The sequence below is a fragment of the Leptonychotes weddellii genome, chromosome 5 (genome assembly GCF_054177405.1).
Source record: "Leptonychotes weddellii isolate Sample4059 chromosome 5, ASM5417740v2, whole genome shotgun sequence".
Taxonomy (NCBI): Eukaryota; Metazoa; Chordata; class Mammalia; order Carnivora; family Phocidae; genus Leptonychotes; species Leptonychotes weddellii.
This window is the reverse complement of record NC_138373.1, coordinates 146,727,749-146,752,299: the sequence shown is the minus strand read 5'-3', so window position 1 is coordinate 146,752,299 and position 24,551 is coordinate 146,727,749. Positions and strand designations below refer to the sequence as shown.

The window sequence follows — 24,551 nt, the reverse complement described above, 5'->3', positions numbered from 1 at the left end:
AGTAAGAATTACTGAGATCTGAGGCTAAGCAGCGATCTCAGAATTGGAGCCCCAAGCAAGAGTGAGAGGTCAAAATTCAACCATTTTTACAGAGGGAATCACAAAACCTCCTATCAGAAGAGGGTGCCTCCCATGATTTGATGTCCAGCCATGCCAAACCGTATCCTCCATTTATGAAGAGGAGGAGTGGGGTGGGGGGGCTCCTGGGTGCCTCAGTCGGTGAAGTGTCTGCCTTCGGCTCAGGTCATGATCCCAGGGTCCTGGGATCGAGCCCCGCATCGGGCTCCCTGCTCGGCAGGGAGCCTGCTTCTCCCTCTCCCTCTGCCCCTCCACCTGCTTGTGCTCTGTCTCGGTCTCTGTCTCTCTCAAATGGATAAATAAAATCTTAAAAAAAGTAAAATAGGGCGCCTGGGTGGCTCAGTTGGTTGGGCAACTGCCTTCGGCTCAGGTCATGGTCCTGGAGTCCCGGGATCGAGTCCCGCGTCGGGCTCCCTGCTCGGCGGGGAGTCTGCTTCTCCCTCTGACCCTCCCCCCTCTCATGCTCTCTCTATCTCATTCTCTCTCTCAAATAAATAAATAAATAATCTTTAAAAAAATAAATAAATAAAATAAAACTCACTTTAAAAAGAGAGAGAAGGGGGAGAGAGAGCATGAGCTCCTGTTAGTAAAATTAACAGTAGGGCAAAATACGGGGCCACAGAAAGTCGTGAAGGCTCCGAGCCACTGAAGAACTGAAGTGTTACCGAAATGCTTCCGGGCACGCTACCATCTCGCCTCCGTCCCAATATGAGCAAAGTGATGTCACAAAGTCACACGGTGCGTGCGCCGCCGCCAAACCATCATCTCACTCTCATGACCTACCAGCAATACGTAGGGCTCCGTGGTTTCAGCTGAATGAAAAGAATGTAGGATTTTACAAGCTTCCGACTATAAATTTAGCCATTCAAGAGGAAAAGCTTGGAGGCTGGTTTAAGAATTTAGAATAAACCACTGTTCGAGGACAAATTTAGGCGTATGGCACAGCGCCAACATCCTCAACTAAGAGATCTGTCACACCGGCCGGGAAGTCTGATGGGGTGTCGGAGGGAGAGGAGCCCCTGCATCCCTGGGACACCAGCACCCTCCGCGGGCCGCTCGAGGACCCTTCAAAAATGACCACGCTTTGCAAACTCATTGTTTTATAGTACTTGGTGCTTCTGGTCATCACGATGTCCTCCAGACACACACACACACTGCAGCCTGACACCACAGCCAGCCACAGAGAGGTGTGGTACACACAACACACACACCACAAACACACACACACACACACAGCCTCACACCACAGCCAGCCACAGAGAGGTGTAGAGAGAGAGAAGGGTGTACTTGGACCCACCAAAGCTTCAGGTAATTCTTCAGCCCAGACCCAACTAAAGCCACACTGCATCTAGTGGACACATTTTTTAAACAGCTGTCCTATAGCTCAGATATCCCAAAATACCACAGAAAGAAATGTCAAGGCCCCAATCCTTTGCCCATATACATTGAGCTACTAGGGGTGGCATGGCCTCTAGAAAATCCTATTATTGACTGAATTTTCTTCACTGTGATGGAAATAAAGACTATACGTGTAGCAAAAAAATATTTTCACATTTACGTAGGACTCAAAATATTCTTGCAGCATAGAACATTCCAAGCCATTTCCTTATATGCAAAACAGACTGTTTAAAAAAAGCAGGAAGACATTGGCAATATTCCTAAATATTGTCTGCATATACTAAGAGTGTTTTATTCCTGTGTTGTGATTCAGATTTTCATTTGTCACTATAGCATGTTTCTATAGTTGTATGATAAGACAGTTGTGTTTGGCCTTTCTCTTGTAAGACAAATAAATCCTGAATTCTGTGTATTTTAAATCTTAAAAGCAAAATGTTCTTCAAATAATAAGAGACTATCTTTGAAAACAAGTACTTGACCAGCACTTAAAAGCAGTAAAATTGATGTTAAAAGATGTCATCTACTTAGATTACAAATTAGGCACCAAGTGTTCCAAACGCAAGAAAAAAAATCATAACTGCACTCCAGAAGAAGCCAGAAACAAGACTCCCTGTAACCCAACGGTTGTCAAGAACTGCTGCAGAGCCCAGAAGTTTCACCAGAGAACCTGAGAACAAGCTGCAGGGAGAGGAGATGGACTGCGCAGGTGGGTGTCCAAAGCACCCACCCTAAGTCCAGTTCAACCGAACTAGCTTGGCTTTTATTCATGTTATAAGTCAGGCTTCTGCAAACGATTTTGTTTGAAGAAAGGGTGCCACTAAAAAATAATTTTTACAAAATCCCCCGCAACAATCTGATGACACTGAATAGGTTCTCTGATTATTCTGAAACCTCCAAGTAATGTTGTGAAGCTGTTCTATTTATTCTCTATCTTTCTGTAATAAAAATTAAGACTGCCATATGATTTATACTTAATTTTTTTTAATCTGATGCAGAACATTTATCAGTGAACAACCTTCACTCAAGAGGGGAACTCAGAGCGGGGAGGTCAAGAGCCAACTATGTCCCAGGCCAAGCCAGTCATACAGGACCCTCTGGGCCCTAGCGCCCCTGGAGCTTTGAGTAGATTTACTGAAAGGCCAGTGTGAGTGCATTCCTCACCATCACAATCAGAAAACACTAGAGATCAGCACCCCGACAAGATGACAGCTGTGGTTTTAAAAAGGAAAAACCAAACAAGCTCCAGAAGTGAGATTACAAACCAATCACATGAACGGTAGCCGGCCGTCAGTTGGCCAACCCCTGCTGGGCCGTAGGGGAAATCTGTCACTTGGGCCACCTCGCCCTGGCAAGGTGGGGTCAGGTCCCGGAAGCGGGCCAATTGGATCAAAACGTGGTCTGAGTGGAGGGAACTGGCCTGGTGTCTCCCCGGGCCCAGGGATGAGTGAATTGATGGGGTCCCCAGCAAAGGGAAGTGTTAATCTTTGATCATATTCTCCACCAATAATTCCTGGAGGAATGAGAGAGCTGGGAGGAAAAGGCCTGGGGCGCCAGGGGCCGGGGCCGAATGGGGGTGGGTGGGGCGGCGATGGCGGGAACAGCACATGGCGCCCTCTCTGAGCTTCTTTTCTTTGTTTGTACCTCTTCCTGTACAGCTGTAGAAACACAAGAATGAGATATGGTAAGTGATCTGGATGTTTCCCTGAAGTTCCAATTTGCCTCCACTACTCTCTCTACACTTTCCTTTTCCCACACTCTGGAGCAGACACAGGAACCAGTGCACACAGAGAACTGTCCCCAGTTTCCACGTGCACGAACAAGGCAGCAGCTGTGAAGACAAGGCCGAACACACATGTACTCTAACCACCGAGCAACTGTGCCGCCCTGGACAAGCACTCAGGCCCAAGGAAGGACAGCTGAGTGACACGCACTTCCAAGACTGCAGTCTAGAGCTCTTGAACTAATACGCAATTTTAGGTCAGCTTTTCTTGAAAGTGGAAAATTTAAGTATCTGTTGAGAATATCATGCCACAAAATATAAAGTTAAGGTCTGGGGCGGGAGGAGGGACAGCATTTAAATCTACTTTTTCACCTAAATCATGTTCCTAATGGACTCCACTTAAACCACAACAAGAAGGAGATGCCAATTTCAGAGGCTGCCACGTCTTCCTAAAGAGCAGTGCTGTGAGCGGAGGACCCAGCTGAGGACTCTTCTCTAGCGGCCGCCCCCCCGCCCACGTTTCTCTCAGTCCTATCAATGTCTTGTACGGTAGGCATCTGCGTGTCAAACAACAGTTATTCTTTTCATAACATATGAGTCTAACGAGCTTAAGAGCTGGACTACTCCACAGAAACTTAAATTTTTTTGCAACAGAGGAAAAGAGAATGTTTTATATTAAGTAAAGGCAAAAAACAATCACTGCGGTAATCTCTCTTTTCCTATGTAATTAAGAAAATGAGAACTGAGTCTAAGATAAAAGTTAAAAACACTTTCATTTACTTAAAATTAGCAATAAATTTGATAAAAACAGATTTCATTACGTAAGTGATAATATGCCTTTAACATATTAACTAATTATTTCTGTGTTATATTAACATCAGCCTCGATATTAATACCTACTTCTTTCCAATCTGTGTCTCGAGCTCTAACAGCACCATCTACAAAAAAAAATAAATAAATAAGGATTTAAAATGCTTCATGCATCCAGCATTAAAGAGCACTTTTGCTTTTGTCCTAAGGAAACTGAAGCTTACACATGAAGCACAAAAAGGAACACGAATCATCTGTTAACCACACACCAGAGGACCTGTACCTTGCACCTGACTCAAACCTCTCTCGCTCTCCCTGCCCCAGCTGTCCCTCGCTGCGCCTCCTCCCCTGGTCTCATCTGGGTACGGCCGCTACTTCGAACCAGAGTCTCTGCGACACTGACTGGGTGACAATCTCTGGGTGCGCATCGCAGCCCATCGTTACTGGAGGCAAAGCTGACTTCAGGTTTTCTTCCATATCTGGGTTATTTTCTCCCAACTCGTAGAAGTATGACCATGACGACTTAAGTATTTTTTAATATACTTATTTACTTGACATATGTGAAATGAGGAAAGAGGGACCCCTTCAACTTTAAATCTAATGAAGAGTTCAGATAAAAGAGATGTCTTCTTGGGAAGCTATTACATGGGCATGGAAGGAAGATTTTATAAAACTCCAGTCCCATAACATTATGCCCATAGGGAAATTCATTATAAAATCTGAACCCTCAGCTTACAGATAAGTTTGTGGCCCACAGTCTGGAAATGAGATAGAGACGACTGCATTTTGTATCTCAATTTGAATATGTACGTAAAAGGGCTTTTTTGCCTATTTTTATCACAGCCTGTTTTTCAGCTGGTTCTTCTATATACTTCGGTCATTTTGTCTTCTCTGACTATAATTTTTTTTTTTAATTTGAGAGGATACTTGCTGCCTCTGGGAACAAAATGACATTTTGAACTCTGGATTCAGGGGCATAAATAATGTAGAACAAGGACCTTAGGAATCAAGGAGGAGGACAAGGAAAAACCAGGTCATTCACTTCTTACATTCTGAGGTTTTAAAGAGAAAAAAAAAAAAAAGTTTATCAATCCAAACGACTCTACATAATATTCTCAGTATGAAAAAGAAGGAAGGGGATCTACCCGCTAGATTTTTACAGTTCCCAAGAGGTTATGTTATACATAGCACCATCATTCACTCTTTCTTTTTTTTTTTCCTAAGATTTATTTATTTATTTATTTGAGAGAGTGAGAGAGAGAGAGCACAAGAGGGGGGAGCGGGAGAGGGAGAAGCAGACTCCCCGCCGAGCAGGGAGCCTGATGCGGGACTCGATCCCGGGGCTCCAGGATCATGACCTGAGCCGAAGGCAGTCGCTTAACCAACTGAGCCACCCAGGCGCCCCCACTCTTTCTTGAGGGTTCATGAACCACAAATATTTTTTATATTGTAAAGCAGTATATACCTACATATACACATACTGAAATAGAAATCTACAACTATTTTATAAAATGCATATGGTTTTTTTTTTTTAATGACCCATTACACTGATTTCATGACCCACCTCAGGGTCAAACCCGTTTAAAAAAAACACTGACATGCGGAAAAGAAATTCCACAATCAGGCTTCTAGACTTGTATCTGGAAATCTTGATTCACCAAAGGGCTTTTACATTTGGGGTAATGTCTCCCCAGCCCCCCAGATCCACTGTCATCACTGCTACAATCATCACCAGGTCACCATAAATGAGACTGTATGGAAATAAAGCTTCCCCAGCAACGTGCCCCAGGCTGTATACATGAAATGCACCAGACTGCTAAGTCATTCAGAGGATGGTCTCAAAAGACAGAATAAACCTGAAATTTTTCTATCTTGAAATATTCTACTTCGTCTACTGGGCTACTTGTGTTATGAAGAACACAAAAAAGACTGGGCAGAGTTTTCAGGATACAGGCAAAAGTAGACAAGGCTTAGAATCTCCTTCCAGCAAGGCTACAGGTTATGATTATTTGCAACTCTTAAAAAAAAAAAAAAAAAGAGCCTACAACTAAAAACTTTTGGCAAGCTAAATAATTAAGACCTCGGTAAGAAAGAGATTAACATGGCATCACAACAATCACCTCGAAAATCCCGCAGATACAAACACCTCCACAGCAGCTGGTCATTTGAAGCGATAAAGAGGTCACGACAAACTGCAGACAAAGAAAGAACTGAACGAACATCCAAAAGTCGGAAGATCCGCAGCTTCAGCTCCAACGGAAGGACTACCAATCCAAATACATCTGGCAGGTTCAGTGCTGTAAAGAAGAACAGGTGTCACTGAGTAAAGAACATCTAGCTTTCCCCACATATTTAACAAAGTTACCAACTTGTTCCTAAGTGACAAATTAGAGGGTAGTCTCCACTACCCAAGTATGTGACACCTACAACAAACTTTTAACCCCAGGTTGACCAGATGGCTACTACTAAGTCCCTTATTCCCTCTGTTTTAGTGGAAAGACAAATACTTTTTAATACAGGCCAAATGAATAACTCTGACAACTTCTAAATGTTAGCCCATGGTCTCCCTCGTTTCAAGCAATACTCAATGCATCAAAAACCTCTCTATTGAACTACAGAAAACGGATGATTTGTTGGCTTTTAAAACTAGCTCCCAACGCTCCCACTTATTAGCTATGTACCTTTGGACAAGTTACTTAAACTATAATTCAATTTCCTTATCTGTAAGATGGGTGAATAGTACTGCCTACCTCCCTGAGTTGAGAATTAAATGTGTAAATACATACAGAGTGCTTAGAACAAACATTCAAGTGTTAGCAAGTACTATTATTCGCAGTCTAGCAGGCTAGAAAAAAGGGAAGTAGATAAATTTCAGAAGCACGCCAAGGAAGGAAAAGAATAACAACACCTTCCAAAGTCAAATGAAAATGATTTAGTATTAGCTCCTTTAAATAGATGTGATATTGTTCTCCACTCGCAAAGATAACTGGAACCCAATAAAGGCTTTTAAAATTCACATTTTTCTCTTTCATTACCACCACCTAAAGAAGAAAACTATGGTAACAGCAGCCTTGGCCCATGCAATTGGAGACCTAAAATATCCCAATATACAGACAGCAAGTAAAAGCCACATATCTATTTGTATAATTCTGAAGTTATGTTCCAGCTAAAGGACTGTAGTAGATTAGGATTCTCATTTTCTAGCCTCCAATTACACTTCCCCACCACACTGCCACAGGCTTGGCCATTTTGATTGGTTTTGTGCAGTGAAATGTGAGTGGAAGTGGCATATCACTTCCGAGCAAAAGCTGGAAGAACCAACACGTGGCTGGGCTACAAGAGCATGTCCCGGGGAAGGACCACTTCTTCAGCCACAGCTAACCCCCATACAACATGTACGTGAGTGAGAAGACTAAGTGTTTGCTTTAAGTCACTGAGATTTTAAAGTATTTTTTTACTACAACATAAGTAAGAGGTAGCTAATGTAAGAATTCTGAATGAATTATAAACCTCACTAAAATAGTTTCATCATCTATAAAATGAGAATAAAATTTCCTTCAAAGTTGTTAGCATAAAAAAAGAATGCATGTGTATATCCACCATACCCAGCACAGAACCCAAATAAATCATGTTTAAAAAAAAAAAAACTTAAAACCCAATTTACAGGTTATCCATTATTTAGTATTTATTGAACGCCTATTATGGACCAGACCCTGCGTTGGGCCATGAGAACACAAAAGTGGACAAGACCTATTCCCTGATTTCACGATATTTAAAACCTTAGGTGGAAAGAACTCATGTTAACCATTATGATACAGTGGAAGGTGGGCTACAATAAAGATGCCCAAAATGCTAAGGAAATACAAAGAGAAAGTAAATAATGGTTAAGGAATTAACATTAAAGCTTAGTTTTAGAAGACCAGAATTTCACTAGGAGGAGAAAGAGGCAAAAGTCCTATGTCACAGTCACAAGCATAGTATATAAACTTCTACTCTTCTTTCTAGCTATCTGACCTGTGATCATTTATCATCTCTCACCTTGTCGGGTAAAAGCCAGAAGAGGATACACCAGCTGGTCTTTGAAGAGACGAGAGAGCTTCTGAAGATCTTTGTATATCTTGGCTACATTTTCCCCTAAAATATATTTTTTAATGAAAAATCAAAACACAAAATCAAGTGGCAAAACCTGAAATGGTATTCTCTATTTCCGCCAAACCAAAGTGGTAAATTTTCACAAATAATTCTGACATAGACAGACATGAACCAGAGTCTCTAGCAGATGAAGAAATGCATAGTGTGTGGCTCTGAAAACTAAATCTTAGATGTAAAGCTAAAAATCTCACAGTTTCAAATAGGGCTGTAGGCAACCTATATAGCTCACAGGCTACAATTATAGTAGGAAAAATTGTGGGGTGAGAATTGTACACACAACATGATGTCCTGAGCACGTGCCCAACTGTCCAGGCACTGGGAGTGTCTAGTGGGGGGGCCGCTCTTCCGGTCCCAGCAGAAGGAGACGGTATCTGTTACGTGAGGACCAGGTGTCGGCAACTTCAGGCTCTCTTTCACATCCGTAGTTCTCCCAAAGTAGTAGACAAATACTCTAACCCCCATTTTAAAAATAGGACAGATACTGAAAGCCCACCCAAGGCCTCATGGTAAGTGGCAGAGCAGGGTACACACCTAAGTCTGGCTCCAATGCATTCATTTTAGCCGCTGCCACTCCAGAGTGTGGGTCCCAGATCAAAAGAACAGCCATCACCTGGAAACTTTAGCACGACTGAATCTTGGGCCCTACCACAGGCCTACATTTTCATATCGGAACCTGCATATTCCTAAGATCCCCAGATGATTCACCAGCACGGGAAGCATGGCCAAATGTCACCCAAGTCCCCACCACGGTTCTGCTGTAGTTCCACCGGCACTGAACCGTCTGATCCACGCCTGTTTGCTCACCTATTGAAACGAGATACTACCAGTGCACCAAAGAGTGGTTAAAACGTCAAGCTCCACACACAGTGCCAGGTGTATTCCAGATCATCAGTTTATGTGTGCTCCCTCCCCATTCTGTAACTAGGTACTTCGCTATCTATAAAAAATAAAACACTCCTGGGCGCCTGGGTGGCTCAGTCGGTTAAGCGACTGCCTTCGGCTCAGGTCCTGATCCTGGAGTCCCGGGATCGAGTCCCGCATCGGGCTCCCTGCTCGGCAGGGAGTCTGCTTCTCCCTCTGCCCCTCCCCCCTCTCATGCTCCATCTCATTCTCTCTCTCAAATAAATAAATAAAATCTTTAAAAAAAAAAGTCACAGTTGACGGACATATAAAAAAAAAATTAAAAAAAAATAAACACTCTTTATAATTTGATTGATATCTTCCTTGCATGAACTACAAGCTTGACTTGAAATCAAATATCAAGATATTTAAAAAATCAATTTGGTTTACGGCCTTTTTTCAAGTGTGAAAACTGACTTTAAACAAGCTTTTTCCTGCAATTATCTATTATAGAAGTAATCAGGAACTTATCAGTAAGTATACATTAGGTAATCTACTATAAGCCACAGCAAAAAGTAATTAAAATGACTTGTCAAATGAGCAGCGTTATATAACCCTGCCCAACATAAAAGTACTATATTAAAAATATTTAATATAGTCCATAAACTTACTGTGATATTAATTTTCTTCCTCCCCTTTCACTTCCTTTCTCTTTATTTAACAGAAACCAGATAAGGAATATGAATCTGAGCTACATTCCTATAAAAGTTGTCTTTAAAAAAAAAAGGCTTAGAAAGGGCGCCTGGGTGGCTTAACCGGTTAAGCGTCTGCCCTCAGCTCAGGTCACGATCCCAGAGTCCTGGGACTGAGCCCTGAATCGGGCTCCCTGCTCAGCAGGGAGTCTTGCTTGTCCCTCTGACTCTCCCCTTTCTTGTGCTTTCCCTCTCTCACTCTCTCAAATAAATAAATAAAATCTTAAAAAAAAAAAAAAAAACAGGCTTAGGAGTCAAATATATTCCAATCCTGAATTCCACCATTTATTAGCTCTGTGACCTTGAAGTAATTTTTAACCTTCTCTAGACCTGTCTCCTAATCTGTAAAATGGGCATAATAACCTCTACTACTGTGGAGTGTAGAGTATTTCTACTCCCCATAGCAGGTCCTCCCTAGTGTCGACAGAACTAAAGTGTTGTGGCCAAGGAATTTCAAGTTTTTCCGGTCCCAATGGTAAGACCACCTTTACAGATTTATCAGTCTAGTTTGTGCACCCTCAGCAGGGGCAGTGTCACCCACAATGGGACAAAAACTGGTTCTCAGAGGGCAAATTAAAAAACCCTAGCTAGACCATTGGTTTGTGACCCTCCAAAGAGCCACAGTACACAAATGAAAATACGCTATATCTACGGTATTAAAATTTCATGGAAGAGAATGGGTGGGGGGTGAATTTTCTACAAAGGCTCCTCAGGGGATTGATAATGCAAAGAGGGCTGAGAAAACACTGGTCTAGGGTGACGATAAATGTTCAGAGACCATTATAAGTACACATCCGGACGTCCCCTTTTCCCATCAGTTTTGATCTGTGGAAGTTCATGGGCTGCAGGGCCTGATGTCTCCAAGGAACCAACAAGAGTAAGTCTCTAGGCCTTCAAAGCAAAGACCCAGATCTAGGCAGCCTTCCCTCCAAGACTCTGCTGTCAATGGCACCGCCCCACGGCAGCAGGCCACGCCACAGCTGGACTGTAAAACCCTCCCAAGTTGACTAGGAGGACGAAATGGAAGAGCGTCTGTCAAGGTGCAGGTCCAGCACAAAACCAGCACTTCAAGATGCGAGTCCCTGCTCCACCCATCTCCTCTCCTTCAACTGCCTACCTGCTTCTCATACTCTGGGTTTAATTGAAAAAATAAAAAGGAAAATTTGTCTCTGCACCTACTAATAATCTTATAGAACACAAGCAAAACCATGCCTAGAAGGCAAACTTCTGATGAAGTTCCAATCTGATCAAACGGCCACCAAATCTATGTCAGTTGAAGCTAACAATTCTGAGTAGTTTTTCCTCCAATAATCTTCAATAATGAAGGCGCACTGTATGGTTTGCACAAAACACAGACCCTCTCCATACTGGTTAAATACGATGCTGGGAAAATCCAAAGATTAATTCAGAAATTAGGAAGCATCGGTATAGCATGGGATGAACTACATACTAGTGTCATTCCATAATGGCAGTACACATATCATCCAGCACTGCAAGAACCTAAGAAAAGCAGGAAAGAAAAAGATACTCTGCAACATATCTTAAATTTGTTTTCATCTCATTCAGAAATTTTCAGTCTCTCAGACATTACCTTTCAGGCTTTCTAAAGTGAACCTCTCAAAGCTTCATCCCCAAAGTTCAATCATGCTTTTCTTACCTGGTTCTGCTTTGCAAATAAATGATCCTGGCAGCAGCTGCAATCTTTTCACACTTCTGAGCTCACTGTTGATCTTTAGTGTAGCTGTAAATAAGCAAAAGAAGACAAATAACTCTTGTCAGTTCACCAATGGCCTTCATGTTTTAGCATGGGCTTGCATTTCCCTGCCCCAACATACAAAGGACGCTTATTTCCTTCCCTCGTAGCGAAGTGTAAACCTGCCACCACGACAAATAAAATCACTCTACAACACCTTTAAAAACTAAAGGATGCACCTTTATATAAAATCCACTAGGTATTACCAACAGCAGCTTATTAGTAATTGAAAGATATGCAACAAGGTTAACAGGAGACAGTTAAACATAATAAAATCATTATTTCTAACAAGGTCCCTAAAAACTCCATTTATTTTTTTTATTTAACCCTTGGCAAGGAGTCTTCCCTTGTTCATTAAAAGAATCCTGCTAGTTTTCACAACATCATCTCTTTCTAGCCCAAAGGACCACTATTCTTGACATCACCAGAGGGTTCAATTTTAATCATATATACAAAGGCGCACTTCATCTCATTCCATGAAAGAGCCCGTGCTGTGCTTATGCATATGTGCACAGAGCAGGAGGTCCTGGGTGAAGGAAAGACTTAAGGACACACTGCTCCTTTTCAAAGAATCAAGCCTGGAATGGCTGGCTGCCATGCAAGTCTGTGAGTAGCCGATGTGCCGAGAACAGTAAAAGGAAAAAAAAAAAAAGAACAAGATAACAGAAACAAAGAAACCATCAAGAGACCTAGCAGCCATTCTCTTTATGCTATGTATCCTGAAACCAGTGAATAGAGGCTATTATACATGTTGTCAAAGTGCTTTTGTAAGAAACGGAGGCAAAAATGACCACCTCAGTCACTACTGGGTAGCTTCAGCCTCATGAGTTAGGATGTGATGGAGCAGAGCAACCAGGAGGGGCAGAAACAGCCGCCCCTGCATGTGTAAGAACAACGCCCAGCTGGAAGTCTCACGTGCTCACTGAGAAGACAGAGCTAGTCCTTCTGCATCGGACAGCCGCATCCTGACAAACGTGGAATACCACCAAAGCCGTTAAAGCTGTTGAAATTTGAGACTTGAATATTTCAAAGAATCTAATGATTAAAGGGAAGTAGCAGAAATCACATCACAGGGGACCTAGAACTAGCTTTCATTTCAAAGATCAAGACAGGGTAGGACGGTGGTTTTCAAAATAGATTTTGCAGAACAAACATTTTCAAACAAAATTTTACAAGGGACCTTGATAAATGCAACAGACGAACATGGTGCTGCTCCAGGTTTAAGTGGCAATTCGGGGTCTACTAAGCCTCCTCTTCCACCTCAGCAGAACCAGTAGCTGCTGAGAGCTCGGGGCTAAGGCGTATTGAAGCAACTGCCTTCGCTACACAAAAGGCAAGCTGTCCTGAAAAATCAAAAACGCAGTCATTCCAATCTCATCATACTATCTTATCTAGCTAAAGGGAGAAACCTCAAAAATCAAAACAGAGCAGAAAAAGATTCTAGTCACTCCACTGGCTCTCTAGAAGGTGTGATTATGGGACTATTCTGGAGACCACTGGTAGACATATGGACTTCTGGGTGGCATGTGAACTAAAAATGAAACGGACTGCCATCCTTGTGAAATTGCCAATATGAAAGAGAAGTAGACAAAGCAACTACTCGAAGTGACTTTCCTGCGGGCGCAAACACGCGCGCACACACACGAAGGCAGTGCTCAGGCGTGTGTGTCCGTGCATTACCGTTCAGAGACGACGACCCCCGCTCAATCTCACCTCTTACCATCGCTCAGTTCCAGACTTTGGTCAAAAAAATAAACATAAAGTCATCTGCAGCACAAACAGCTCATATGTAATAGATCATCTCACTCCGATGATCGCAACACCCCCTGGAGCAAAAACATCACCAGGTGAAGACAGCTGAAAGGTACCGCTGCCAAGAGAAGCCTGCCGCCGGAACATCAACCCACATCGTCTATAACCTTTCCGACTCCTGTGATCAGCAGCCCAGGGACTAAGCAGAGCTGGGAAAGACTCAACTAGATCATGAAAGCCAATCACCAAAGCAGCTAGACGACATCTGGGGAGGCACAGGTCAGCTCTGGTAAACTGACAACTGTGACTGCGCCATCCAATTACCGTTTATGACAACCAGCGTTCCCAAAGGCACACAGGTGAGAACAGCAGAGCCACCCTCGCAGAGAGGGTGCGTGTACTGCAGCTTATACACACTGCCTGACTTCCAGTGCTCGGGCATGGACAGAGCTTTCGCCTCCGTCCCCTGGGGAAGGAAATCAAAGAGAAACAAATAGTGAGGAAAAGCATTACTCTCAAAAAGACTAAAAACCCAAGAGGCCCCTAACTTGTCTGGAAATAAGCATTCCATACGGTCCCCTTAATAAAATTTGTCAAATCATTACTATCGTCATTAATAAAATTTTGACAGAAAAATGTTACAATATATTATCCTCCATCAAAATGTTTGTTCAAGTAGATATAATAATATCTGAGACAGGGATTGATTCTCTCTTCAAAGACTCACTTACTCTGTCCAGCAAAGCCATATCATTATTCAAGACCCATAGCTCAATTATCATTTTGCTTGTGAGGCCTTTTAAAAAAAAATCTCGTTTGGGGATGCCTGGGTGGCTCAGTTGGTTAAGCGGCTGCCTTCGGCCCAGGTCATGATCCCAGGGCCCTGGGATCGAGTCCCACATCGGGCTCCTTGCTCAACAGGGAACCTGCTTCTCCCTCTCTCTCCCTCTGCTTGTTCTCTGTCAAATAAATAAAATTTAAAAAAAAAAAAAATCTTGTTTGTCATTCTCTTTTATCCCCTAACATTCTGTTCATACTTACATTGTTACACACTTCCATTATGTTATAATACATCATAATTTTCTTTTTATTTGTTTCTCTCCCCAACTTACGGACACCTTGGGGACAAGGACTTATCCCAGTATCTTTATATCCTAATTTCTGGCTCAGGGCATGGCATGCTGCAGGTGTACAATGGTCACTGAACTGCTCCACATCTCTTGTTACTCATAACATGGCCCAAAGACCAGTAGCATGCCTACGGTGTGGGAGCATGCAGTCTCAGGCTTCACCCTAGACTTATTAAATCAGAATCTGCAGGGGCGCCTGGGTGGCTCAGTCAGTTAAGCGTCTGCATTCAGCTCGGGTCATGATTCCAGGGTCCTGGGATTGAGCCCCCCGTCAGGCTCCCTGCTCAGCGGGGAGTCTGCTTCTCCCTCTCTCCGCTCACGCTCTCTCTCTCTCAAATAAATAAATAAAATCTTTAAAAATAAATGAAATAAATAAATCAGAACCTGCATTAGTAAGATCCCCAGGTACTCTTAGGCACACCAAGGTTTGAGAAACTCTGTTCTCCTCCATGGCTCTCTGGCATCCCATATACATAGGCATCGCTCCTAGAATTTCACCAATACAGTATGACGGACTGTAGACTGTCTCCCTCCCCCACTCCTGGACTATAAGCAACCCAAGAGCAGGGACGAAGCACTGCACCTGCCACTGGTAAATACTTACCAAATGGAGAATGAATGAATGAGTGAAGGGAACAATGTCCCTCTTCCTAACTGAACCTTATTAGATTACTGGCAATTCAGAGCCATTACCATAAAAATCCAGTAAACTATCCATCTAGACATGCCCATCCCACACTCTTGACCACAGTTTACTACATATTATCATACATAATCTTTTGTCTTTAATACAGAAACCTAGAAAACCACAATATCCTAGTGATGTTTATCAATATGCCCCCGTTCCCAACGGGAAACTGAAACCCTAACAAGATGTTTGATTTCTGCTTATAGTCTTACCTGAGGTATGTAACCTGACTCCAACATGAGAAGATGCACCGATACTATCAAGGCGTCATTGGCATTAGAACAGTCCGCTGACTGATACAGGATCTCTAATGAATGTGGCACCTGCCCTTCTACCGCCTCACTGCAGAGCATCGGTTCTGAGGGAAAGACACCTGTGCCCTCTTCCATATCCACAACATCTTGAACTGAGCCAGCTTCCAAAGTCTGACTAGGCCCCGACTGAAAAAGATAACAAAAACCATGAATTCATTAAATAGACTTTTATTTTTATAGTTTACTTTGTACCCTTTGAACTCCGATTAGTGCTCAAAGCCAAAGCACATTATTAGTTTGTCCAGTATGCCAAAAACCTGGACGTCAACCTAGCCTTCTCCCTCCACCATCCTAAACTCCACCTTCCATGTGATCTGTCTTGCAAGTTCCACTGAATCTACCTCCTAAATATGCCCAAAATCTGCCCCTACTGCTCCCCAATGGTACTTCAGACTCATTTACCTCCTGGCCTCCAGTAATAGCCTCCCCAGGTATTCCTGACTCCACTTTGTCTTCTAAGACATTTCACTTACTGCTGCCAGAGGTTTTGACAATTAAGAATCCAACTATGTCCTATGTCCCAGCTTAAAACTTCCCAGTATTTCCCCAATGCAGATAGCAGCATTTCCCTAAATTATGCCTTGGACTGCAACCCTAGACGTCCTCGGAAAAAAAGAGTTCTACAATCAATGAAGTTTGGAAAATGCTGCTACATGCTATAGCCACTGAACCCCACCCTCCATATTCACACAATACACTGAGGCATTCCAGAGCTCTGAAATTTCAATAATAATAATGTGTGCATAACATTTAGCCAAGAAACACCACCCTCCTTCATCAATGCTCAGCATCCCCGCGTAACACCTACTTACGGTCTCAGAAAAGCAGTGTTTCATAGACAACATGCTGAGAAACGCAGGCCTAGAAAATGAAGTGCTAAACCTCCTTAGCATACAAGGCCCTGTATCACTTCATCGGTTTCCTGACTCTGTCAAGCCCACTTCCTGCCAGGCCCTTTCTCCCCATGCCAGCACGCCCCACCTCTGCCGAAGAGGCAGCTCAGACTATCACCCTGCCTTGCAGAGGCCTTGACTACTGCACTTTATCACACTGCATTGCACTTTCCTGATTACACATCTACATCCTACCAGGACCGCAACCTTAGAAAGGAACAGACTCCATGTCACCTACTTTCGTAATCCCGGTACAGGACCTGGCACATAGTAGGTGCTCAACAAATGCCCGCTGAACCAACGTTAAGGACAGTATCTTACAATTTCCTAATGGTTTTGTTTTCAGTGTCTTCTCATTTGCACCATACAAGAATTCTATAGAACAGGCAAGTCAGATGATGTTGCCTTTTCATACATGTTCTAATTGTGACTCAGATTAAATGACATAATCAAGGTTACCAGCTAACAAAAACCTGAAATGAACCAACATCTCCAGACTCGCAGTTCAGGCTTTCAGACACAATACACTGCTTCAGTAAGACTATGTTACCTATACTAATTTTGCTCAGGTTTGTTTCTGACGTACGTGTTCAACTCTTGATGCAAAACACATGGTTCTTCTCTTTAAGTTCATATTTCCATTAAAGAAGGGACAGAGCAAATTAAAAATTATGTAGGACAAATGAAAGGGTGGAAAATATATAAGGGAGCAAGAGGCTGTTCTTCCAAAATCCCTGAGGACCTAGCCTTACTGGCTTATGGAAAAGATCCAAATTCATTTGTTAAAACTTAGAGGCCAATGACAATTGGCACTCTCCATCGTATTTCTGAACAAACAAAACTACCTGTTAAAACCATATAACAGCTATGGGGCGCCTGGGTGGCTCAGTTGGTTAAGCCACTGCCTTCGGCTCAGGTCATGATCCTGGAGTCCCGGGATCGAGTCCTGCATCGGGCTCCCTGCTCAGTGGGGAGCCTGCTTCGCCCTCTGACCCTCCCCACTCTCATGCTCTCTCTTTCTCTCTCTCAAATAAATAAATAAAACCTTTAAAAAAAAAAACATATTAACACCTAAATTATGAAGTATGTAAGCTCTTTGCTTCCTATTTATCTACTCTACCTAACTTTTGGCTATTTACTACTTACTGACAGTTGCATGGGAGACAATACATGTGAAAAAAATATTAAAAAAGAGTTACTCTAAACTGATAATGTCATGGAAGTTATCAGAATCCCCTGGTGAGCTTATCAAACCTTACTCCCACTCCATAAGAACCACTGACATTCTGAGCCATTCTGATATGATATGAATATTTATCATGTCCTCCATGCATGTGAAATGGGAAAAAAAATGTTCAGCACCACCTCTCTAAACAGATCATTTGTCACGTCATTTACAAATGATAGGAACAAGTAATTAAAATTCAGTTTAGAGCTAACATTAGGGTCTGTACCAGGTTATCCCCATTTTCCATCAAAGACTCAACAGGTACTAGGAGAATTCCCAAATATATGAAATAAGAAAATTAATTTACACTTAATTACAAGAGTGAAATTTTCCTGTTGTTTCCAGTTTTACCCAGCTATTTTCCCTAAGACTTCATTCTACATTTAATTAGCAGATCATACTGCTTCAAGCACTTACAGCATACTTAAGAGATTTCAAGCTCACCTTCCACACTAAGATTTTACAGTCACCCTATACAAGTCTTAGAATACAAAACAACATGCTTTTAGAACTGAAATGACTAATTTGAAGCAAAATTAATTTGTCAAAATTTTCCAAAAGGAAACTAGTAAAGTAACGGTCACATATACTATGAAAAGTTCTTACTGGGCATTTTTACAAATACATAGAAGTAAAAGGATTGGCCCCTTCTACCAGAATCTTTGAATGAGTCTATCAGCAAAGAAGATTCAGAAATATAATTTAAATATGTGGCTAAATATTCTATTTCTTACTCGCTAGATTACTTTCATGAAACAAAAACACAGAGATACATAATAATTTCTAAAAAAAATCATAAAAATACTTTGACCTTTATAAAGGCTTTTTTAAATTGCTTAATCTCTTTGGATACTATTATTAAAAATCTCTGGGGCGCCTGAGTTGGTTAAGCATCCGACTCTTGATTTCAGCTCAGGTTGTGATCTCAGGGTCGTGAGATCAAGCCCCGAGTCGGCCTCCACACTAGGTGTGGAGCCTGCTTGAGATTCTCTCTCTCTCTCTCTCTCTCTCCCTCTGCCCCTCCTCCCATCCCCCTGCTTGAGTGCACTCTCCAAAAACAAAATAAAACAAAACAAAACTCGACAAAGGTGATTTTCATACTTTACCGATCTTTTAAAAAGCATTTCTTAGTATCTGTCTATACTTGGATGTCATGACAGGCACAATGCATACTTACACTCACAAATGTTTAAGCCCTGAAAAAAAAACTAAGCTGAAATGATATGTATAAACACAAAAAACAATGAACACAATGGCATATACATTAATATTAAAAAATTAAGTAATATATGTGATCACTTGTGCCATACAAGAAATCAAAAGGGTAATAAATAATGAGGTGTTTACAAGGCAATACAGATAATCGATACTAAGAAATTAAAGACAATCATTGGGCTGTGGCTGGCAGGGCCTTGGAAGACAGGCAGAGACAGGAGAGGCAGGAAAGGTGGTGCATTCCAGGCTGGGGGAACAGCAAGTGCGAAGGCATGAAGCAGTAGGTGGGCTGTGTGTGCACGTGCACATGAGAACGTGTGAATGTGCCGGCTGGTACAGGGAAAATGATATGGAATCTGGTCTGACTGGAGATGAGAGTCTACTGGAGGGAAGAAAAGAAAGTAGGCCTGAAAAGCTTTAAAAACTAAGTACAGGAAGAGAGACAACATTTTCCTCCTCTGTAACATGACAGGGTTAAACTAGAGATAGCTGGTCTTTTTCAGCTCAAAAATTATAAGCACAGGTATATCAGTGACACAAAGTTACTAAATGGAACAACATAATCGAAAACGTATAGGAAATGATGAACCCAGAAAGTAGACGGAAGGACAGATATTGGAAGCCTGGAACAGAAAGGAAGAACTCACACGCCTTGTTAAGGGGTTGGATATAAGGAGTCAAAAATCATTCCAGGGTTTTAAACTCAGGAAAACAGTGGTGCCACCAACAGAAAGGGCAGCTGGCTGGCTTGGGAAGAGGAGAACATTAGTTCGTATTTCCAAATTTATGTCAGCACAGAACGTGAGATAGCAACGCTTAAAATCCAGGTATAAATGTCCTGCAAATAATTTGGAAATAACTGGACTCTATATAGCCTTAATGAGAGAAGCAGACCAGAGAAGCTAAGCTGGCAATCACGAGCTTAGAGGCAACAAGAGGAGCCAAGGGACAATTTGTCTGAAGGAGTGAATGTCTAAACAAAATAAATACGTAAAAACTGGGTTCTTCAGAATGCCAGTCAAGTACTGGTCCAGGCATTTAGCAGTTTAAAAATTTCAACAAGAATATAATCTGCAATCTACTAATAATAATTATCCTGACTGATAGAGAATTCAACTGAGGTGTTCAGCATGCTTTATCAACTACCCCATTTCTCATCTTGATATTAACACCTACCATATTGTCATCACTGCAGTCATCAGTTTGGGCTGCCTGTCCTTGGAATGAAGCACTGGGCTGTTCCTCCTGTATGCTGGACTGATTGGAGCTGGCGGCCAAAGAGGGTTGGTCATTATTCTGGAGTGAGGAATGCTCTGAATCTGTGGATGAAGGTAAGTTAGGTGCTGGAATGGCATCTTCAAGAATCAAACATATCAAGTCCCCAGAAACAATCCCATATGAAGCCAAGGTCTCTTCATCTCCAGTGAGGGCATCCTTGTTGTTCAATGTGATTGCAAACCGGGTATCAGAACTGCCAAGAAAGATGGATAAGGACAGTAAGAGCTACCTACCATTACCCGCCACCATTTCCCTCAATAACACACTTAGAACATATATATAAGGTACATGGTGTGAGCCTGGAAGAATTAAGTAATGAAAACAAAACAAAAATAAAAAGGAAGCCAAAGTTTTGCAAAAACTATCAAAATTACTTGTTCTTATCACCGAATGCCTAGGTTATAGACTTCTAATGGCTACAATTCTATCCTGGGACGCAGGATACAGTAATTCTCTATCATTAACCCATGTTCTCACCAATTCTAAGGTACACACTTCACATCTTTTGTAATTCTGGTATCTTTGAAACAGGGATGCTTCTTAAAATTGATGACACATCACAGCTTAATTGCCAGCAACTTTTCCTTTAGTGTTACATAAAACAACATGCATCTTAAGATTGACAGCAACTTGAGATTCAATGAAATATAGTCTTTTTAAAATACAAACTATGTCACATCATTCCTCTGCTGAAAATCCTCCAATGGCTTCTATTTGAACTCAGAACAGAATCTTTAACATGGCCTCCAACGCCCACCATTTGACCCCTACCCATTTGTCCTACCTCATCTACCCCATCCCCTCACTCACTGTTTTCTATCAATGTAAACTTTCTATCCCTTCCTCAAAACAGATCAACCTCACAGCAGCCTCTGGGCCTCTGCATTCGCTCTTCCTGATCTTCAGAGGGCTCACTCTCACCATTCCGGTCTCAATTCAAATGCCACCTCTTCCAGGATGCCTTCTGCCTGGCCTCCATCACTCTATTCCATTCTCATGTTTTATTTTATTATAACATCACTATTTGAAAATTCCATATTTATCATCTCTTCTCCACCCCACCACTACAATTTAAGTTTCATAAGGTCAGGTATCTTGTCTGTCTAGTTCAAAACTGTATCTCCAGCACTTGTCAAATAAAAGTATTTGTGGGATAAATGCAACCAACAAACATTAGTTGGGAAGATGGGAGATGAAAGTGAAATCAGGGCTCCCTAGTCATTGTTTACATAACAGTCAGCTTATGTCTGTTCCAAAACACTAGATCCATGTCCTAGGTAAATATTCACAATCACAATGAGTATGTAGAGAATCAGTATAAATTCATCCCTCCCACTGTTAAATACAAGGTCACCTTTCTTACTGATGATGTGCGATGTCTTTTATAATGAAAACAGCACAAATCCAAAAACCCACTGCTAAACAAGAGCTCAAATTAGCCTGAAGCAACGAACTCCCCCTTCCATATCACAGGCTCTCTGATTTGAGAGAATAACCATCACATAGTGGTGAAGAGTAATTAACAAACCATTGCACAACATTTTCTAAGGCATTTAGACTCAGCAATGCTGACTTCATTAACTTTTTGAGAGGTCAACCAAGGATGAAGTCCTTTGAAAATCATGAATAAACAATATTCTTGCAATGCTGCATTTTCAAAAGTGCTCAAAATAGTTTGTTTTCTTTCACATGTAAAAACGCTTTTTCTTACCAATTACAGTGCCTCTCGTAGAGAAATTACTGAAGTTTTGCTTATTAGAAAATCAATAGCTATGCTTCTGTTTTCAAACCCTCTGATAAACGTTGAAAATCTGCCAGATGCCCCAAAAAAACACCATCCCAACAGAAAAAGAGAGAAACACCTCAAATGTACTATGTGTTTATGGACCATCCGTCAGAGCAAAAGGTTTGGTTTTTTTAACAGTATCTAACAAAATAGTCAAACATCTACCTGTAGAAAAGCTAAAGAATTACATGATTAATAAAAATGTTGGCCTTCCCTCCCCATTTAGAAAAAGGGAAGAGCTATTTCTAAAGTAACATAGAGCTTTTCAGCAGAGGGGTTAAAAACTGGTTTTCTGAAACTGAAAAAAAATTTTTTTAATTCATCAGAAAATGCCATCCTAGAAACACCAGGCCTTTTAAAAATACTTTCTTTCAAACCCAGATGCACTTGCTCAGTGAAGACACTTTAAAAATAATAATGTCCTATGGTCATTTTAAAACTGCCCATGTTTATAAAGTGAAGATACTTTCAGAAGAATGAATTTACTTTCAGAAGCTGAAGCTTACATTCCTTCCAGTTAACCAGCCTCAAAAACAAACCCAAAGGGGAAACTAACTTGGCCTCTTGGATAAAGTCCTTTCAAGACTGCCCCTAATTTAAAATATAATATTAATAAAATATATATACATATATATGAAAAAATCTTTTTTTAAAAAAGTTACTTTTGAAGAATTCTGGTGGGGTAATGGCATCAGCATACAAAACGCTTAGGTTTAACCCCAAGAGATAACAACAGGCATGTCACTTAATACAACGTTTAACAGTTACGTCAATACCCCATTTTTAATTTGGAGAAAAACAGGCTTACTTTTAATATAGTGCTTTAACCTGAAAAATGAAAGGTGAGTTCATAATACGGCCTCATTTTACTCTATTCCCTAAAAATAAAGTCAAGGTACATAAAAGTCTCATAAAAACGGTCCATTTAATTAACAGAAAGGTTTTCTTTTGACGAATTCACCTAAAAAGCTCCAGCGACCACCTTTTTTTTTCCTTAGCACACTCAAGATTCCAAACTCGCTAGTTCAGTACGTGAAGAGGCCCACCCTTATCTCTGTCCCTCTACCCCCAGATTATTGTCCCCAGAAAATACTCTCTGTGGAAACAAAGCAGTCTCATTTGCAACCCCATAAATTAATAGCGGAATCTGGTCCGTTATTTCTCAACGTCACTGCCCCCAAACTGCAAGCTCTCCAGGGTCATCCCACGGCCAACGTTTATCCTAGTTTTAGCAAAACAGCAACAGCTCGCCCAGGGAAATTGAAGGATCTGAACCACGCCGACACCCCCGAGCGTGTAATACTCTGCGGCGGGTAAGTCAAAGTGCTCCCCGCGGGCCGGGCACGCGCAGACTCAACGCGGCCCGCTCACAGGTGGCCTCGGATGGAGGGCCGGTTTCTAACTTCTAGTTCTAGAACTTTCCTTTTTCCATGGAATACTGCGACAGCTGGAGATGGTGAACTTAAATCCCACAGAGCCTGGAAAGGTCTACCCCCAGCCGAACCCCTACGCCCCGGCCTGTCCCTGGTTTCCTCTGCCGCGGAAACGGAAGCGACGGCTCACCCTGCAAAGGAAGGGAGCCCCCGGGACGCCAGGCCATGTCCTCTGCGAGTCGCGAGCCGGGAGCCAGCGAGCTGCAGCCCCAGCGTCCGCGCCGCGCCCGGTCTGCGCGCGTCGCAGTCCCTGGGACGCCCGACCCACGACGCCCCGCTACCGCCCGGCCTCACGTGACCGCCCGGGACGGGCGCGCGCTCCCGCGCACTGCTCCCGGGCCCGCGGCGCGCCCCCGCCGCAGCCGCCTACCTGAAGCCCCAAGTGGGCAGCAAGGCCTGGCTCAGGTGCGCGCGTAGCTGGCCCAGCGTCGGCTCCGCGTCTGGCATCTCCAGCGGCCAGGTCCGCTTCTGTAGCCGGACCCGCAGCTTCATGGTGGCGGCGGGAGGGCCCCGGGGGCCCGGACCCGGAGGCGGCAACGGTGACGACGGCGCGGCGGCAGGCCCGGAGCGGCGACTACCGGAAGACTAGCGGAGAGAAGGACCCGCCGCGGCCCCTGCCGGTGGGTCTCTGGAACATGAGCGCCCCGCCCCTCTCTTGAGGGCGCCCCCTAGAGCCCACCCCTTGGGCGGACGGCTGCCCAGCCAGGCCGCTCGGCGTCTTGTGATCGATGGCTCGGCGCGCAACGGCGCCGCCTGGGAGTGAGAGGCGCTCAGTGCGCAGATGTCGAGACTGCCGCGGGGGGCGGGGGGCGCGGCTCTGTCGGCCGTGGCGGCTCTTCTGCTGCGGGGGCTGTGCCGACTCCTTCCAGGCGTGCTTAGAGAACGTTAACGCCGAGAGAGAGGCTGCAGAATATGTGACTTGCCACTCCGCAAGCCCCAGGCGTGTCTGGTTCTTAACTCATTTCCTCCGCGGCGCTCCGCTCCAGCCGCAGGCATCTGCTCTGAGAAGCCTTAGGTTGAGCCCAGGCTCTGCTAGTTTCCTCCTGTTACAGCAAAATATGAAACAGCTTGTAGTCCCTGATCTATGTCGGAGAGTATAGTAGTAGTCTGTTACATAGCAATCACCCCAAAGTTTAACGGCTTAAAACAACGAACGTTAGTTGTCCCACAGGTTCTGTATGTCAAGAATTTGGGCCTGGCGTCTCTGGGTGGTTCTGTCTTGGTCTCTCATGAGCCAAGGCTGCAGTTTTCTGAAGGCTTGACTCAGGCTGGAGAACCTGCTTGCTGGATAGCTCACTCACATGACTGTTGGCGGGAGGCCTGTTTTTCAG

The 24,551-nt window shown here is 43.1% G+C and overlaps 2 protein-coding genes across 3 annotated transcripts in view; one reads left to right on the top strand and one right to left on the bottom strand.

Moving 5' to 3' along the window:
- Positions 1-2,440: 2,440 nt before the first annotated feature.
- FBXO7 (F-box protein 7) lies at positions 2,441-23,902 on the bottom strand. Of its 2 annotated transcripts, none has more exons than XM_081822364.1 (9): positions 23,591-23,902; positions 19,900-20,194; positions 15,286-15,513; positions 13,580-13,721; positions 11,408-11,491; positions 8,045-8,140; positions 6,127-6,303; positions 4,097-4,134; positions 2,441-3,131 (listed from the first exon to the last, which is right to left on the bottom strand). In XM_081822364.1, exons 1-9 carry the CDS (start codon positions 23,710-23,712, stop codon positions 2,742-2,744), a joined length of 1,572 nt encoding a protein of 523 aa, XP_081678490.1. In that variant the 5' UTR covers positions 23,713-23,902; the 3' UTR covers positions 2,441-2,741. The 2 variants fall into 2 exon arrangements, with proteins under 2 accessions (XP_081678490.1, XP_081678491.1); XM_081822365.1 differs by lacking the exon at positions 23,591-23,902 and adding an exon at positions 23,351-23,507 and having other exon boundaries at positions 19,900-20,042.
- Positions 23,755-24,551, top strand: part of BPIFC (BPI fold containing family C) — a 54,744-nt gene continuing 53,947 nt past the window's right edge. The window contains exon 1 of the mRNA XM_081822366.1: positions 23,755-23,840. The gene's annotated coding sequence lies outside the window, so the exon portion shown is untranslated. The remainder of the gene's footprint in view (positions 23,841-24,551) is intronic.